The 15,434-nt window shown below is 43.9% G+C and overlaps 2 protein-coding genes across 2 annotated transcripts; both read left to right on the top strand.

Moving 5' to 3' along the window:
- The first annotated feature begins 296 nt into the window (after positions 1-296).
- On the top strand, positions 297-5,981 carry LOC125555017 (la-related protein 1B-like). The gene is made up of 7 exons (XM_048718339.1): positions 297-314; positions 1,192-1,629; positions 1,774-2,236; positions 2,362-2,617; positions 2,709-2,799; positions 4,754-4,840; positions 5,190-5,981. The coding sequence occupies exons 1-7, from the start codon at positions 297-299 to the stop codon at positions 5,457-5,459; spliced, it is 1,623 nt and encodes a 540-aa protein (XP_048574296.1). The 3' UTR covers positions 5,460-5,981.
- A 4,121-nt stretch (positions 5,982-10,102) lies between these two features.
- LOC125553268 (GDSL esterase/lipase At1g59030-like) lies at positions 10,103-14,017 on the top strand. The gene is made up of 2 exons (XM_048717077.1): positions 10,103-10,472; positions 13,025-14,017. The coding sequence occupies exons 1-2, from the start codon at positions 10,130-10,132 to the stop codon at positions 13,843-13,845; spliced, it is 1,164 nt and encodes a 387-aa protein (XP_048573034.1). The 5' UTR covers positions 10,103-10,129; the 3' UTR covers positions 13,846-14,017.
- The last annotated feature ends 1,417 nt before the right edge of the window (positions 14,018-15,434 follow it).

The following is a 15,434-nucleotide window of genomic DNA, read 5'->3' as shown; positions in this document are numbered from 1 at the left end:
TTCACCGATCTATAAAGAAGACAACTTTCCTTCCAGCCACGAATATAATAAAGCGCAACAGAATATTCTTGCTCCTTTTTTATATGAAAAATAGGCTTCACCCATTTATATGACTTATACTGACATGATATTATATGACTGTACCTCACCGATCTATAAAGAAGACAACTTTCCTTCCAACCACGAATATAATAAAGCGCAACAGAATATTCTTGCTCCTTTTTTATACGGAAAATACATTAATAATAATCCGACACAAAGATCTAATAAATGGATTTTGCAACCCCAGCTCGGAAATGGAACAACATATAAGGGTAGGACCCAACTACCACAACCTAAGCTCTTCTAATGAAAAATGAATACCAGCAATATTACATATATTTTGTGGTAGGCCAATCAAGACCTGGTCATCAAATAAAATAAGGAAACTATCATGAAAAAAATGAAAATGATGGTCCAAGTTGATGTGGAGCAAAGAGACTGCTGCAAGTCATAATAAAGACAATCCAAAATTCTAGACCACCAGAAAAAAGTATAGAGCATAGAAAGTGTTAAGGTGGCTTCTTTACACATATGTTCGGTTGGCCAATCAAGATCAGGTAACCGAATAAGTTAGGACAAGACCATGAAAAATTTGAAATGATGTGATCGTAGAGCCCGTTGCAAGGCATAATAAAAGGCAATCAAAAAAATCTAGACCGCCAGATAAGGTATAGTGAAGGAAGTGTCAACGCACCTTCTTTATAAACGTGTGTCGTGACTCGCGTGATAACCTAGTGACGTGCCCGCGTCATCTCTATTGACACAGTGCTTGCGGCTAATCCCACCACGCGCGGCCTATCACCTCATAAATAGACAAGGATTCAAATGCTCGCGTCAAAAAACCCGTACGCTGTCGCTCGGCGGGTACGGGCGTCTGCTATAAAACGACATGATTAGGATCCTTGAGTGCATGCGAAAGATCATACTGGTCATCAAATACATAAATGTTCCCGAGTATCTCCATATGGTCCTCTCAAATCTCAAAAGAAAGGATCAACATGAGGCACTCACCCATCAAGATCAAAATCAAAGAGGAGAAAAAGATGTGTGGAAATTCTTGAGGGAGAAGAAAGAAAGAAAGAAGAAAGAAGAAAGAAGGAAGGAATCCATCCATGAGAAAAGCCTGACTGAACCCAAGCAAACCCCTAGCCTGCTCGGCCCAAACGCAGGGCTAAAGGAGAGGTGGGGTCCGGGTGTCATAGAGACGAAGCCCTAATCGGTGGCATCATCGCCAGAGCCCAGAGCCGTCCCCCCTCCCCATCCCTGGGATCACCAACTCCTCTCCCCCTCCCTCCCCCCGCCGCCGCCGCCATGGAGCCCGCCCCCGCGTCGCCCGATCCGGCGCCCCGCTCCCCGGCGCCGTCGCCGGCCAAGAGGTCCGCCTGGAAGCAGCCCTCCCGCTCCGCCGCCGCAGCCAACGGCGCCCCGCACGCCGACGCGCCGCCGCCGCCGGCCGTCATGGACGCCGACCACTGGCCCGCGCTCGCCGACGCCGCCAGGACCAAGACCCTGCTCCCGGCCCCCGCGCCCCCCTCTGACTCCCCCAAGCCTCCCCCGGACCCCGCCAACGCCGCCGCCGCCTCATCGGTCAGATCTCTCTTTCCCCTCCCACTCCCCCTCCCCCTCCCTCTCCCCCCCGCCGATGATCAAGATGGTGCCTTTCCCGCCGTTCGTTCCTTCCTTTGTTTGCGCGATTGATTCGGTAGCTGTGTGGTATCTTGCTCTTTCCAGGCCATGGCGAACCAGTCCAACTCGCCCCGGCACGGCGGCTCCGGGACGCACCACGGCCGCCACAAGACGGCTAGGCGCGGGGGCTCCGGCGGCAGCGGCGGCGGTGGGGACCACTCCCCGCGGGATCACCAGGAGAGGGGCGCAGGCGGCTGGGACCATGGCGGCGGCGGGAGGGGTGGCCAGAGAAGCCACCACAACAACGGCGGCAGGAGGGGCGGTGGCAACGGTGGCCCGGGCGGCCCAGGAGGTGGTGGAGTTCCTCACCACGGAGGGTTTGGGGGCCGCCGGAGAGGCGGGTTTGATGGTGGCTTCTACCGTGGCCCAGCAGCAATGGGCATGGGGCCGTACATGCGGGGGGCACCGCCGCCGCCCCCTCCGCTGACCGTCGCTCCTCAATTCATGGGCCCCCCTCCTCCCGGCTCGCATGTGCGAGCCTTTGCTGGACCGATGATGGCGTTCCATGGTGAGGTTTTACTTCTCTCGTATTGCAGATATCGCATTGCATCTGCTTTTAATGCTGCTGATGTAGTGATGTACTCCATAATCTGCTGGTATTGATCGATTGTCACTATGGTGTGCCATGTCCAGATATGCCATCGCCCGTGTCTCCTGTTTCCCCAATGTACTTTGTTGGGCCTCCGCCGCTTCCGGAGGCTCTCAGGGGAATGTTCGCACCTCATATGGTCGGGCCACCTGCTTATCCCTACTTCCAGCCCCAGGCTGAGCTTGAGCCTGAACCTGAGCCTGAGCCTGAACCTGAGCCTGAGCCTGAGCCCAAGGCTGATCCGGATTCTGAGGCTAATCCCCGCCAGAAGCTGCAGAAGCAGTTTGAGTTCTACTTCAGGTTGTTACACTGATTTTTTGCATCATTGAGTTAACTGTCGGCCTGTGGCTGTACTTCTGTGTTGCTGATACCCATGTTCTTTGATCCACAGCAAGGATAACTTATGTGGAGATGTTTACTTGCGGCAACATATGGATGAGGAGGGCTTTGTATCGGTCCCTTTTATGTCAACTTTCAATAAGGTCATCATGTTTACTGTTTTTCCTTAACTTGCCTTTCGAGACCGCCGATTAACATATGTGTATGTACTTTTTCAGTCACCATGCCTTTGCGTTGCATCATATTAAATACACTAGATTGTTGATCTTTTGATCTTTATTATGCACATGAATGTCGACTTCTGTTTGTAATTGCATTCTGTTCTGACTAGGTTATATGAGATGCTAGTAACTATTGGCTGCTGGATTTTCTGTTAAGCTTTCTTTCAGGCACTATAGATGCTTATTCTCTTCAAAATAAATTCTCTGGCTTGATGTTAAAGTAGTGATTTTTTGGTTGGATATTTGCGATTTTGCATCTGGTTTTTAGAACGACGGAATATTTCCTGCTCATCCCAGGCGTGGTGTGTTCCTCTCTGTGCCATCAGTTGTGTTGGGAGATGGTGCTTTATAGGAAATTGCTTTATTCTTCCTGGACCAGCATGAATATGCCTATCATCTTCATGTCCTTTTCTGGTAGATTGTGTGAGTGGTAGTGCCTTGTGCGTGTGCATGCTCGAAGTAGTATGACGGAATATTTTCTGCCCATCCCAGATGTGGTGTGTTCTTCTCTGTGTCATCTGGTTGTTTTTGAGTTGGAAGATAGTGTTTTATAGACAAAGTGTTTTTGAGTTGGAAGATAGTGTTTTATAGACAAAGTGGTTGGACTCCTCCCTGGACCCTGTGAAAGCGGGAGCTATGTTCTACTGGCTGCTCTTAGATTGTGTTTTAGCACGAATACATCTCCTTTTTTGTTAGATTGTATGAGTGGTAGTGGCATTGTGCGTGTGCATGCTTGAAGTCAGTTTAACATGCCTTCGTTGTTTGTTGGGATGCTTATTGCTTTACACCTATTATATATAGAATGGATGCCTGCATACAGTTTTGCTGCAGGTTGAGTATATTACATTGATTGACAAGAGAAGAGGTAGCGAGTAGCAAGCTATATTGTGATTGAACTTAAGTATTTATGTCAGGAGTGCATTACCATGTTATCATGCATTGATTATGAATGCCAATCAAGTATCAGGGCACTTGTGTGTGTTCTATTTTTGGCAACTTTTCTTTAGATATTGATTTTAAAAAATCGAAGTCTTTACCTGGGGACAGGTATCTGATCTCTATCTGAATTCTGGTTGGCTGTAATGTAGGAGTTTAAGTATAGCAGTATTGAATACTCCCTCTGTAAACAAATACTGTATAAGACGTCTTATGTTTGTTTACGGAGGGAGTATTTAAAGAACATTGCAGTTTTGTGACAATAACCAGACATAGTAGACTCAGCTATTTTGTGCTAAATAAAAGTAGCATGTGATTAACGTACTATTGCTCCCTACACCACTTCTCATTGATAAGAGCCTGTAAAGTGTTGAAACATATCATTTCCTTTGTTGTTTATTTCTCTCTGAGGTATCACTGTGCTCAAGTACACTCAAATTTTTTTCATACTGCAATATTCTTGTGCGACTCCAATGGACTGGCAGTAAAATAGGGAGTACAAAGACAAAGGATGTGCTGTGTGGATAGTTTGTAGGTTAGCGGTCCTTCATTCTAGGTTGTTGTGGCAAGGCCATCCAGTATCTAATTTCACAAGTGTTCTGTGTTTTTTAGTTAAATCAGATGTGCAACTCTTGCTGTAGTTTTTCTGCATACGTGACACTGCAGGCTTTTAGTTTTCTCCTTTAGTTGATCATGCACTAGATTATCTGATGAATCTAGTCAACCTTGTTGCTTTGCTTTCCCTGTTGTTGCCAATTTTTCCCATTCACTATTTTTATTTGCGCGCTTGTGCATCCACAAAAAATGGCAAGGTACTTGGTCCTTTTGTTTTATGATGATACCATATGTATATACACCTATTCTGTGGATGTAAAAAGGAGGTTCAAGCTGAATATGTTTAAGAAGTCTGTGAACCGTGCTGAAATATCGTTTTTTGCAGGTCCGGGGAATCACTGCCGATATTCCTAACGCCAATTTGCAGTATATAATAGAAACAATTCAGTCCTCGTCTATACTGGAAGTGAAGGTACATACTATTACTTCACTCCTGTTTCAGCTATTTGAGGGCAAGTGGTGTGAACTATCGCATCTGTATGATATGGGGGTTCCTTCAATGCCCACAAATAAAGCATTTAATTTCCATTTAACCCGCACTAGAATAGTTTCCGCATTCATAAACATTCAACTAGAGTTGGTTTGGGACTCGACCAATAGTTAATAGCATTCATGACCATTGGACTAGGAATATTTCTGGCATTGATAGACACTGGGCTAGAATAATCCATTCCCTTCTCTAGTGACCGAGTATTCAAACTTTTGAGACATAGAATAGTTTTTTCCACTAATGCAGGGCCTCGGTTTCTGTGTTGATGCAGGGCGACAAAGTTAGGAGGAAAGATGACTGGGACAAATGGTTAATTCCGAAAGAGAGCAACCCTAATATTCCGTCAAGCTCTGCAGCAGCTGTGCCAAGCCCCAGCACCAATGTGAATGATCTGACAGCACAGCTTGGAGGTGTGGGCCTGCAAGAACCAGCTGGCCCTAGTAGCACGGTGGACCAGAACCATCATGAGGTAGTCCAGAATGGATCGGCTTCCAGCAATAACCCAGCACCGGCAGCTGAAGAAAGCGCTGGTCAGCGCTAGCCACACACCGTCTCGTTATCACACTATGACTGCAAGGGTTTTTGTCCGAGCGCGAGTGACGAGAGTAGAAATGATGATGATACTTTGCGATTTTTGGAAGGTGGTATGCTTGCGGGGTTGCATTAGACTGACAAGCGGGTTCGTTTTGCGGGGTTGATGTGGCTTTCTGGTTATTGGTGAAAATCGGCCTACTAGCTGAAACGATAGGCGGCCAAACAAAAAGGTTTATCGTGTAGGGGGGCATCAAACGCGATGAGGGGGAGAAGCTGAAGAAGAGGATGGAAAGACGCTGCTGATTAGGGCTAGTTGCTTAGTGTGCGGTTCCCGACCGCTGTCGGTTATTTTGGCTATGTGGGTTATTGAAGTCCAAAACTCTGTCGGTTTCTTCCCCCCATTTGGATTGGATGTAAACCTCCATTTTTTGACGGAGGAGGATGATGTGATGAACTTTCTTGTCAGCTGTTTCGCCAAACGAGAATGTTGTACAACTCCTTGGTGTACTATTTTACAGACATTTCCTCTCGTGCTGTGTTTGGTTGCACCCTCCCATGTGGCTCTGGGAAACGTTGTTGGTCGTGTTGTGTTATTGCTTGCTTCTCCTGTTGATGCATTGTTGCTCTAGTTTTTGGTTTCCAATTGCTTACGGTGTGCAGATGCTTTTGTTCTGCATCTGCGTGTCATTGGGTGGCGCTATGCTGGAAGTATGATGTATGCAATCCCAATGGAATTCCAGCAATTAGGATGAGCATGCAGTGGCGAGAAGCTGGAGCTACCAATACACGATCCACCAACAGTTTAAACCGTGAGGTACACCATGGGCAATGTCACCATGTGTGTGCTAATGCTGAATATTCTGATGGAGGCATCGTGCATTTAGGATGAGCGTTGCAATGCTGGCAATATGTATGCCATCTATATGAAGACCATGTTTTTCTTTTTTCTACTCTGTTCAGTTATTTTGATATATACCCCTAAAAAAGTTATTTTGAGATATATGCAGTAACAAATTCATTATAATAATACTGTAAAAGAGAGGAATTTCGCCGATTGGGATGAGCATACAGTGGTGACAAGCTGAAGCAGCTACACCTAACAGTATAGAGTTACTAGAATCTAGCTACAGGCCATACTGATCAACAATTGCAGCTGACGGTTGAACGCCAATTTCTGATGTTCTACCAAATGTTGCTTAACACTAACATGGGTGACATTGTGCACATTGTCTCTTCCTCTGTATCTGTAGACAAGAGAATGTAAACAAGGCACCTGAGGTATATGCTTTACGGGAAAAAGATCTGCAGAAAAGTCCAGCAAAAAGGAGCCGGAAGTGGAGTTTCTACTCCCAGCCTCCCAGGTGCATATATACTCCTACACAGTAAAATGCGAAAAAATAGTAAATATATTTTTAAAATCTGATTTTGTTTTGTAACAAATATAGCTGAATGTTTCGCCTGCATGCACATAGTCCGGGAACAAAAATATATTTCCTAATGCTCTATGAAAAATAGACACAACTGATGCTAAAAAAAAGAGAAAAGATAATTTCGAAACCATTATATTTTGGAGCACTGTTTTTTTTAAAAAAAAATCAATGTCATTCCATCACAAAAATTTGCATGCAGTTAAAACATTCAGCAATGTTTATCCCCCAAAAAATATGATTTTATTTTTCAATTATTTTGCTATTTTTTTAGCATTTCACTGTTCATCCACAAAAAAGACACTTCCGCAAAGGACCATCCAGGAAAAATTCGGGCATCCAGGAAGAATTTGACCGTGTCTAGCTAGGAAATAGATGGACGATGAGGTAGTTAGGTTGGGTATCACATAGATGAGGTTTCAGAGAAGAAAGAGATGTGGTGATTGAGTGAGGGCATCACACTGCAGGCCTGAAGATTGTGTAGGTGAAAACATTGATGTGTTGCTTTCTTGTCCAAAGTTTTGTCCCATCATATGCAAGTTCTTATGCACTACCGTTTAGACGTTTTCGACTTCTAGTCAGATGTAATTTGGCATAGGCCTACGGGACATGCCCCCCCCCCCCCCCCCCCCGCGGTGCATAGGTCTAGTTTCTTCACAAAGACCAGCTATACATAGGTAGGTTTCGATCATGTTTAGGTAGGTTTCGTGGTCATTAATGAATTAGTTCTCTCTCATCTCCCTTGTCCAAGAAGATTCCCAAAAAATATGCTAGCAATTGGTAGAATTTTCAGAAAAATGTCATATTTGTTTGAAGAGAATAAAAAGAAATATTGAGAATCGAGTCTTCGTATGGTACCCCCCCCCTCCCTCCATAAGCTTTGAGAAGGGTAATTTCATCTAATAAAAATTGTATGATTTTTGGAAATCAATGGACTAATTAGTCCCTATTTTTTAGGTGTGTCGGGCCTCTTCGTGGTTAGGACACATATAGTGGTGCTAACTTAGCAATACCACGTAGAATAATTGTTAAAGTTGGAAGAGAGAAGAATCAACATAATAGTTTTGTCTTCTCTTAGCTAGTAGGTGATCTCTTAATAAGAAATACAGTACACAACATTTTTCTTCATTGTATAATATATCTTCTCTTAGTTACATATTTTCCGGATTCAATTTAATCACCCATAATTTTAGGGCCATACAATCATTGATTGCTACACAACGCCAAGAGATAATCCATTCTAGAACATGCTTGTTTGTCCTCTTTACATGCCATTCAATATTCTCCCTTTGTCTAGCGTCGATTGTATTACTAGCGTTTTATGTTTTCTCGTTAATGTTAGGTGTATTAGGGGATAGATGCATAGTGAGCCAATCCATGTACTCAATCCGATCCAAATTAATTGTCGCAGACAATTTGCAATTACTAACTTGGATCGAGGGAGTACTCGTTTGTATGACCAACGACTCCATGAAACAATGCATGAAGCCTTATAAACTAGTGTAGGGTTCTTAGATTGTGTGTGTTCCATTTTGAAGCAAAACTATTGATAATGTACATGTATGGCGTTGAATCAACTGCTTAATTTAGGAACGATTTAACAACCAATTGGGGGAGTCACTGTCGAAAAAGAATTCCTGGCTAGCCTCTTAACTACTAGTTTCTTATCATACATGGCCTTTCATCTTGCACAGCTCCTAATTAAGCAAGAAGTAGCATGTAAATCAGAATCGAGTTTCGGCTGCCTTAGAACGAGGAGCAACGGTGATATACATGGGCTCATAATGTCATCACATTGCCTTCGCAGAAGCAATTTTGCACGTTCCATGTTTCCCTGGATCGACATAGGATAGGAGATGCGTCCCGACATATATTCTTCGGAGTACACGTTGCATTCTCAGAGTGGTAGACGCACCTGCCCTTCTTTTCAGAGTAGTACATTAATGGTGCCACATTAAGGAGTCTGTTGGGGGCACACTATGTATGTATAGCCAATGAATGAATGCACATGCATGCATGCATGGGCTGCAACAACGAATGTTTCTCAGTCTCAGTGACTTGCTTTCATGCATCATGTATCTCGAATAGTTTGAACTGATAGGGGGCGACTATTTGACAGTCTGAAAAAAAAATTAGAGCCAGTTAATTTTCTCAGCCGTTGATCAAAACCCAAGGTCTCCCCTCCATCTTCTTCCTCTAGATTTAATCTCCACTCGAACCGGAGAATATTCTTCCTCCTTCTGCCGCTCTCTTCCCTGACTCTCGTCCTCTTGGCTCAGCCTCGCCGTGGTGCCCCTGTCCGCGTGTTGTCCTCGGTACCATGTCTCGCCTCCTTCTTCCTTCTCCAACGAAATCGAGGAAGACCAATTTCAATTCAGGCAAGTTACAAATAGCTACTCCCTCCGTTCACAAAGATATGATGTTTTGGATATTTTAGTATGGACTATATACAGACTGAAATAAGTAAACAAACACTAAAATGTGTCTATATATATATGTGTGTGTGTGCCCAATTCAGAAAAAAGTCAGAACACCTTATAATTATGAGCGGAGGGAGTACTGCGGAAGAGATAAAAAAAAAATCAACGAATTACTTTGATGAGGAGTACATGCATAAGCATGCAGTGTCCCACCCATCTTAATTCCAATTGATTGTTCTAGCTAGATCAACGCAGTACAAGCAGTGTACCACGGCGTCCACCCGATCTGCCTCCAGCTATATGATCTGCAAACAGTGCACATTCACATGCACATGGTTCTCGTTCCCGATCCATCTAAACAAGTCGTCAACGTACTCTACTTTATCAATGGAGAACACGTACACATATACATACATAATGGATCAGTAATGAATGCCCACCAAAGTTGGTGAAGAGATGGATGGATTATTCGATCTGTCTGTCCGGCAGGAAGAACATGCAACCTGTCCAGTGTTCAGCTTGCTGTCGATGCACACATAAATATACCCATTTGATGCACGCAACAGTGCTCCTCGTAAATGCAACGCGTTGATCTTCGACTAATCGATCGATCGATCTTGCACCGTGCATGCATGGCATGCACCATTGCTGCTAGGTTGTAAAGTCATGGAACCCAACATGCGAGAACAGTTCCCGGGGACGGCCGGCACTGTGCGCGCGTACATTCTCTCCATTATCTGGCTTAGCTCACGATCTGTGTACCCATGGACAGAACGACGTGTATAAATAGATCAGATCGAGCTGTGGCCGCCCTGCGTTGAGGCCAGTTGATGATGATCACGTTGGGGAGCAAGATGATGATCACCAGCCGGTGGCGGCTGCTCGTGGCGGCGGCGGTGGCAATGGCGATGGCAGCGCCGGCGATAGTGTGCGGGAGGGACCTGAACCAGACGATGACGGCGCAGGCGGTGCAGCAGCAGCAGGGGAGTAGTAATAAGAAGCCGCTGGTGACGGCGCTGATCGTGTTCGGCGACTCGATCGTGGACCCCGGCAATAACAACAACCTGCCGGCGACGAGGATGAAGGCCAACCACGCGCCCTACGGCAAGGACTTCGCCGGCCATGTCGCCACCGGCCGATTCTCCAACGCGCTCCTGCCCCCCGACCTCATCGGTACCTACCTGCTTACCTCCTCCCCTCTGTCTAGCTCGAGTAACATCAGTAGCATGCATGCATGCATGCGTACGTCACTTCCTGCATGCAAAGAAAAGTGATACTCCCTCCGGATGTCTTTCAAAACAAAGATACTCCCTCCGGATGCATAGGGCGAAAATTTAGTATTCCAAATATATAACCTTATTCTTTGATAATTTTCTCTCTATTTTTTATGGTGACACGGTCTTTATATAACCTTATTCCTCGACAATTCTTTCTATTTCTTAATGAAGTTTAGTTGATATATCGAGGTGATACAACCGCATCGAAGGAATGCCGGTCTCTACATAGCACGATGTACACAAACAACACAAGAGAAAATAAAAGATCGTTTTACACAAGTAATAAAAAAGTCCAGCCTTTTTATGGGTTGACCATTCTTTCTACCGAAGAAGCATATGCATAAATTCATTAAAGAACTAATCTCTATGCACTATGAAAGTAAGATAAATTCAGACATATGATTTCTAAATATATATTTTTAGAGCTCCGCCAAAGCTTCGGGGAGTACACATCTCCTCTTGCCTTCTTTCTGATCTTCCTATTGACATTCTCGAGTGGCCCACCGACCAGAGATACTGATGAGAAGGGTATTACACTTCCCCGCAAAAAGAGGAAGGGTCTTACACTACTTTCGTATATTGGTAATGTTCCTTTAGAGGACCTGCCTTGTGTGAGTATTGTCCTCTCCCTAGTGCTCAGTTAAAAATATCGTCCAGGTCTTGGGTTTAAGCTAGTAGGAATATGGTCCTTTTCCACCTTCTTCCTCCTTATATCCATTGGCCTTGTCAATTCACAGCTGTCATGCAACTATGCCAAGTGTGCACTTCGGTCACACCTTCCCTCTTCTGGTCTAAACTTGAGCCTATGTTGCCAATGTTTGTGTTGCGGAATATCAAAATGTTACATTGTAATCATATAGAAAATGCAATTCCACAAATAGAAGTCATACAAAACTAATAGAAATAAACAAATTACAGTTAACAAAATATAACCAGAATTTACAGTTAACAAAAAAAAGTGCATACAGAACTAATAGAAATAAAAAAATACAGTTAACAAAAATAAGCAGAATTTCTCAAAAAAGCGGCCCAAACTTCACAAAAAGTGACTGAATCACTCTTTTAGAAAAATGACCGAAACTTCAAAAGGAAAACACTGTAGTTGAGAGTGTGGTGTAATTAAGCATGAGCAGTTCAGTGGAGAGGATATATTCTTCCTGTCTGTGCAGGACCAGTCCGTCCAACTCCAATCAGTGCTGCATACTCCATGGATTTGTACCTTTGCTCTTCACCTTTATGACCCGGCTACTTACAACAAAGTGACTGAAAATTACAAATAAAAACAAAACAAACATAAAAAAAGTGAAAGCACAGTTATATTTAAAACAAAGTGCAATTGCATCAATACAAAACTAAAATAAATAAACAAATTACAAGTAACAAAAAAAATTACTGGAATTTTACATGTGACTCAACTTCACGCCAGTGGCTAAATCGCTACATGTATAATAAAAAAAGACTAAAACTTCAATAAAAAAGAGGCGCTCCTTTACTTTTAAGCATGAGTAGAAAGATAGAGTATGTAATTAAGCATGAGACACTGGTAATTGTTCAATAAAAAAAGACCGAAACTTCAATAAAAAAATGGCCTTGTGCCACTTGAGTAGAGAGAGAGGGTGTGTAGTTAAGCATGACCAGTGCAGTAGAGAGGATATATGCTTCCTGTCTAGATCTGCAGGACCCAGCAGTCAGTCCAATCAGTGATGCATACCCCATGAATTTATACCTTTGTTCTTCATCTTTATGACCCAAGGTTCATAGGGTAGAAAAATCGTAGGAATAGGAAAGTCATAGGAAATGAGATGACATGTATCTCAAATCCTATGAGTAGGAATAGGAAAAGAGATGCCCTTTGATGCACATCATAGAATTTTTTCCATTGAGTCCAGGCTAATGTTTATTTTCCTATGAAATGTGGAGGATGGGAAGAATTCCTCCATAGGAATAGGATTTCATTCCTACAAACCAAAGGGCTCTAAAGGAATTTTTCCTATAGAAATCCTATCCTATGAAATTCCTACAAGATTCCTCTAAATCAAAGGAGGCCTCAACTGTTTCACTTTGGAGTAGTTCTCAACTTGTTTTAGAAGTGATCCATTAACTACTTAACATTTCTTCGATGATTAATTACTTGGGAAAGTTCTGGCTACACCCAGACACACTGCACCCATGACCCATGCATGGTGAACAATAAAATAAAATAAAACAGCAAAAAAAAAATCAACAGGTTCTGAAACTTTGTGGCTTAGATTATGACCAAATGGTGTATGTGATTGAAACATTAGGTGCAAAAAAACATTCGCAAATCTCCATGTAAACAAAGAAAATTCTGCTCAACAGTGGACAAAAATTTGAGCACCACTGCAAGCCACATGTTATTTTACTGTTCATCGTGGTTGTAGTGTGCCTGCTTGACTAGCATGTTAACTTCTGGTTTAATACATTCAGCTCGGAGGCTTAACTTGAAGCCTCTTCTTGGTCCGTGGCTGAACGTGGAGCACACGCCGGAGGACCTCCTCACCGGCGTCAGCTTCGCGTCGGGCGCCACCGGGTTCGACCCGCTGACCCCGCAGATCGTGAACGTGTTCACCATGGACCAGGAGCTGGAGTTCTTCGACGAGTACCGGCGCAGGCTGGTGGGCATCGTGGGGGAGGCCGAGACGCGCCGCATCATCGCCGGCGCCTTCTTCTTCGTGGTCACCGGGACCGACGACTTCGCCAACACCTACTTCATGACGCCCTACCGCGCTGGCGACTACGACATCCCGGCGTACGTGGACCTCCTCCTGGTCGGCGCCGAGGCCTTCCTCCGCAACACCAGCGCGCGCGGCGCCAGAAAGATGGGCTTCACGGGGATGCCGCCCATCGGGTGCGTCCCCTCGCAGCGCACCATCGGCGGCGGGCCGCGGCGGCGCTGCGAGGCCCGCCGGAACTACGCGGCGCTCATGTACAACAAGGCGCTGCAGCAGCTCATCGACCGGCTCAACGCCGACCCCACGTTCCACACCCTCGTCGTCTACTTCGACATCTACGACATCATCGAGGAGCTGGCCGTGCACGGAGACCGGTGGGGGTTCACGGAGCTCACGCACGGCTGCTGCGGCTCCGGGCTCATCGAGGTCACCATGCTCTGCGACACGAGATACATGGGGGTCTGCGACGACGTGGACAAGCATGTGTTCTTCGACAGCTACCACCCCACGCAGAGGGCGTATGAGATCATCGTCGACCACATCTTCAAGAACTACGTGCCCCTCATGCATCTCTGATTTGATTGGCCCATCCATTCTTGTTAATTTGATTACGGACGATGCATGATATTGTTGTACTATCAGTGGAATGTAGTGATACTTCCTTATATTAATTAGCTTTTACGGATTTAAGATGCTGTCGAAGACGATAATGAATGATTCAAAGGGTACCTGCATTCTCCTTTTTACATTTTAACTGTGACCCCGTTAGAAAATATTGCTACTTTTTACCCTCTCCGTCACATAATGTAAGACGTTTTTTGACATTAGGGTAGTGTAAAAAACGATGAAGTACTCCCTTCGTCCAAAAATACTTGTCGGAGAAATGGATAAAAATAGATATATCTAAAACTAAAATACGTCTAGATGCATCCATTTCTGGGACAAGTATTTCCGGACAGAGAGAGTATGTTTTAGCTGTGTGAGAAGCTGAAAAAACCTTGAGTTATATACTACTCCCTCCATCCTGAATTAGCTGTCATAGATTTGTCTAGATACAAATATATTTAGATATGTTTTAGTGTTAGATACATCCGTATCTAATTAAATCTAACACAACTAATTTGGGACGGAGGTAGTAATATTTATTATTGGCATACCAAACACATGCCAGAATGACATGGCATTTAACTTGATTAACAACTCAGGCCCATATTTGTTAAGGATATATCCGACTAAAAACAGAGAACTGTCAGGTTGACCCAAAAGCTCAAGAACCAAAACTGGGCTTGGGCCTCACTTTTCAGCCAGCAGCCCGGCCAATAAGCCAAAAGCCCAAAACGAGTGGGCTTAGCTATTTTTTTAGGTAAAATAAGCATACTACCTTTATTTTATCCCAAAACTAATATAGTCATTATTCAATACGAAAAGAGCTGTTTAGCATGTTATCGCACCACATGAGGCTTGAGCTTGCAATTTTAGGACGAGCTTTGTAGAGCTCGGCCCAAAACCCGACCTGGCTTGGCTATGCCCATGTCTATATCTGACATGGCACAAGCAATTTGGTATGGCTAGCCGCACTGATTTGACATAATTTGATACAATTTCATTGAATTCAATTTTTAATGAAAATTAAGTGAAACTTGCATTTTCTTGTGTTACTTTGCATGGTGAACATTCCATTATTTTGTTACCCGAAAAGTAAGCATCGGGCAAAGTCAAATTTTGGAATACACTCTAATAAAAAAATTGCATCCTAGTTGAACTAATGATAATGTTTCAATGTCCAAATATTCGAGAAAATACCGTTTGTTGCTCTAACATTCCATAGCTTTATATGCTTGTAAATTTGAATAGAACATTCTTTGGTTTGCTCCTATATAGAGAAAGGCAAGAGCTGCAATATATTGCTTTTGTAGCTGTTTTTTTAGGGCAATTCATTTTAGCACATAATTTGTTATTTTCCAAGGAAGCAATAATGCTTGTCCATTTTAAATAAACTTACAAACATTTAGCACATAACTTGTTTTTTTTCTAGTACTTGCCGGGGAAGAAAATTAATGTATCAACCATTTCACTCTTTAATTATCATGATGTGCGGTACTTGCAAACTCAAGTAAATATAATCTCTTGTTTGCTCATGTTATTGTGGAGAACAAATGGAGATG

Source organism: Triticum urartu, chromosome 4, assembly GCF_003073215.2.
Source record: "Triticum urartu cultivar G1812 chromosome 4, Tu2.1, whole genome shotgun sequence".
Taxonomy (NCBI): Eukaryota; Viridiplantae; Streptophyta; class Magnoliopsida; order Poales; family Poaceae; genus Triticum; species Triticum urartu.
Note: the sequence above shows the minus strand (reverse complement) of the source record. Positions and strands in the feature narration are given on the sequence as shown.

Bases quoted from the DNA above. Each gene is read 5' to 3' on its own strand.
- LOC125555017 (XM_048718339.1), top strand. The intron at 2,237-2,361 runs GTGAGGTTTTAC...TGCCATGTCCAG, and splicing joins ACCGATGATGGCGTTCCATG to ATATGCCATCGCCCGTGTCT. The intron at 2,618-2,708 runs GTTGTTACACTG...TTTGATCCACAG, and splicing joins CAGTTTGAGTTCTACTTCAG to CAAGGATAACTTATGTGGAG.
- LOC125553268 (XM_048717077.1), top strand. From the start codon at position 10,130: ATGATGATCACGTTGGGGAGCAAGATGATGATCACCAGCCGGTGGCGG. The intron at 10,473-13,024 runs GTACCTACCTGC...TAATACATTCAG, and splicing joins CCTGCCCCCCGACCTCATCG to CTCGGAGGCTTAACTTGAAG.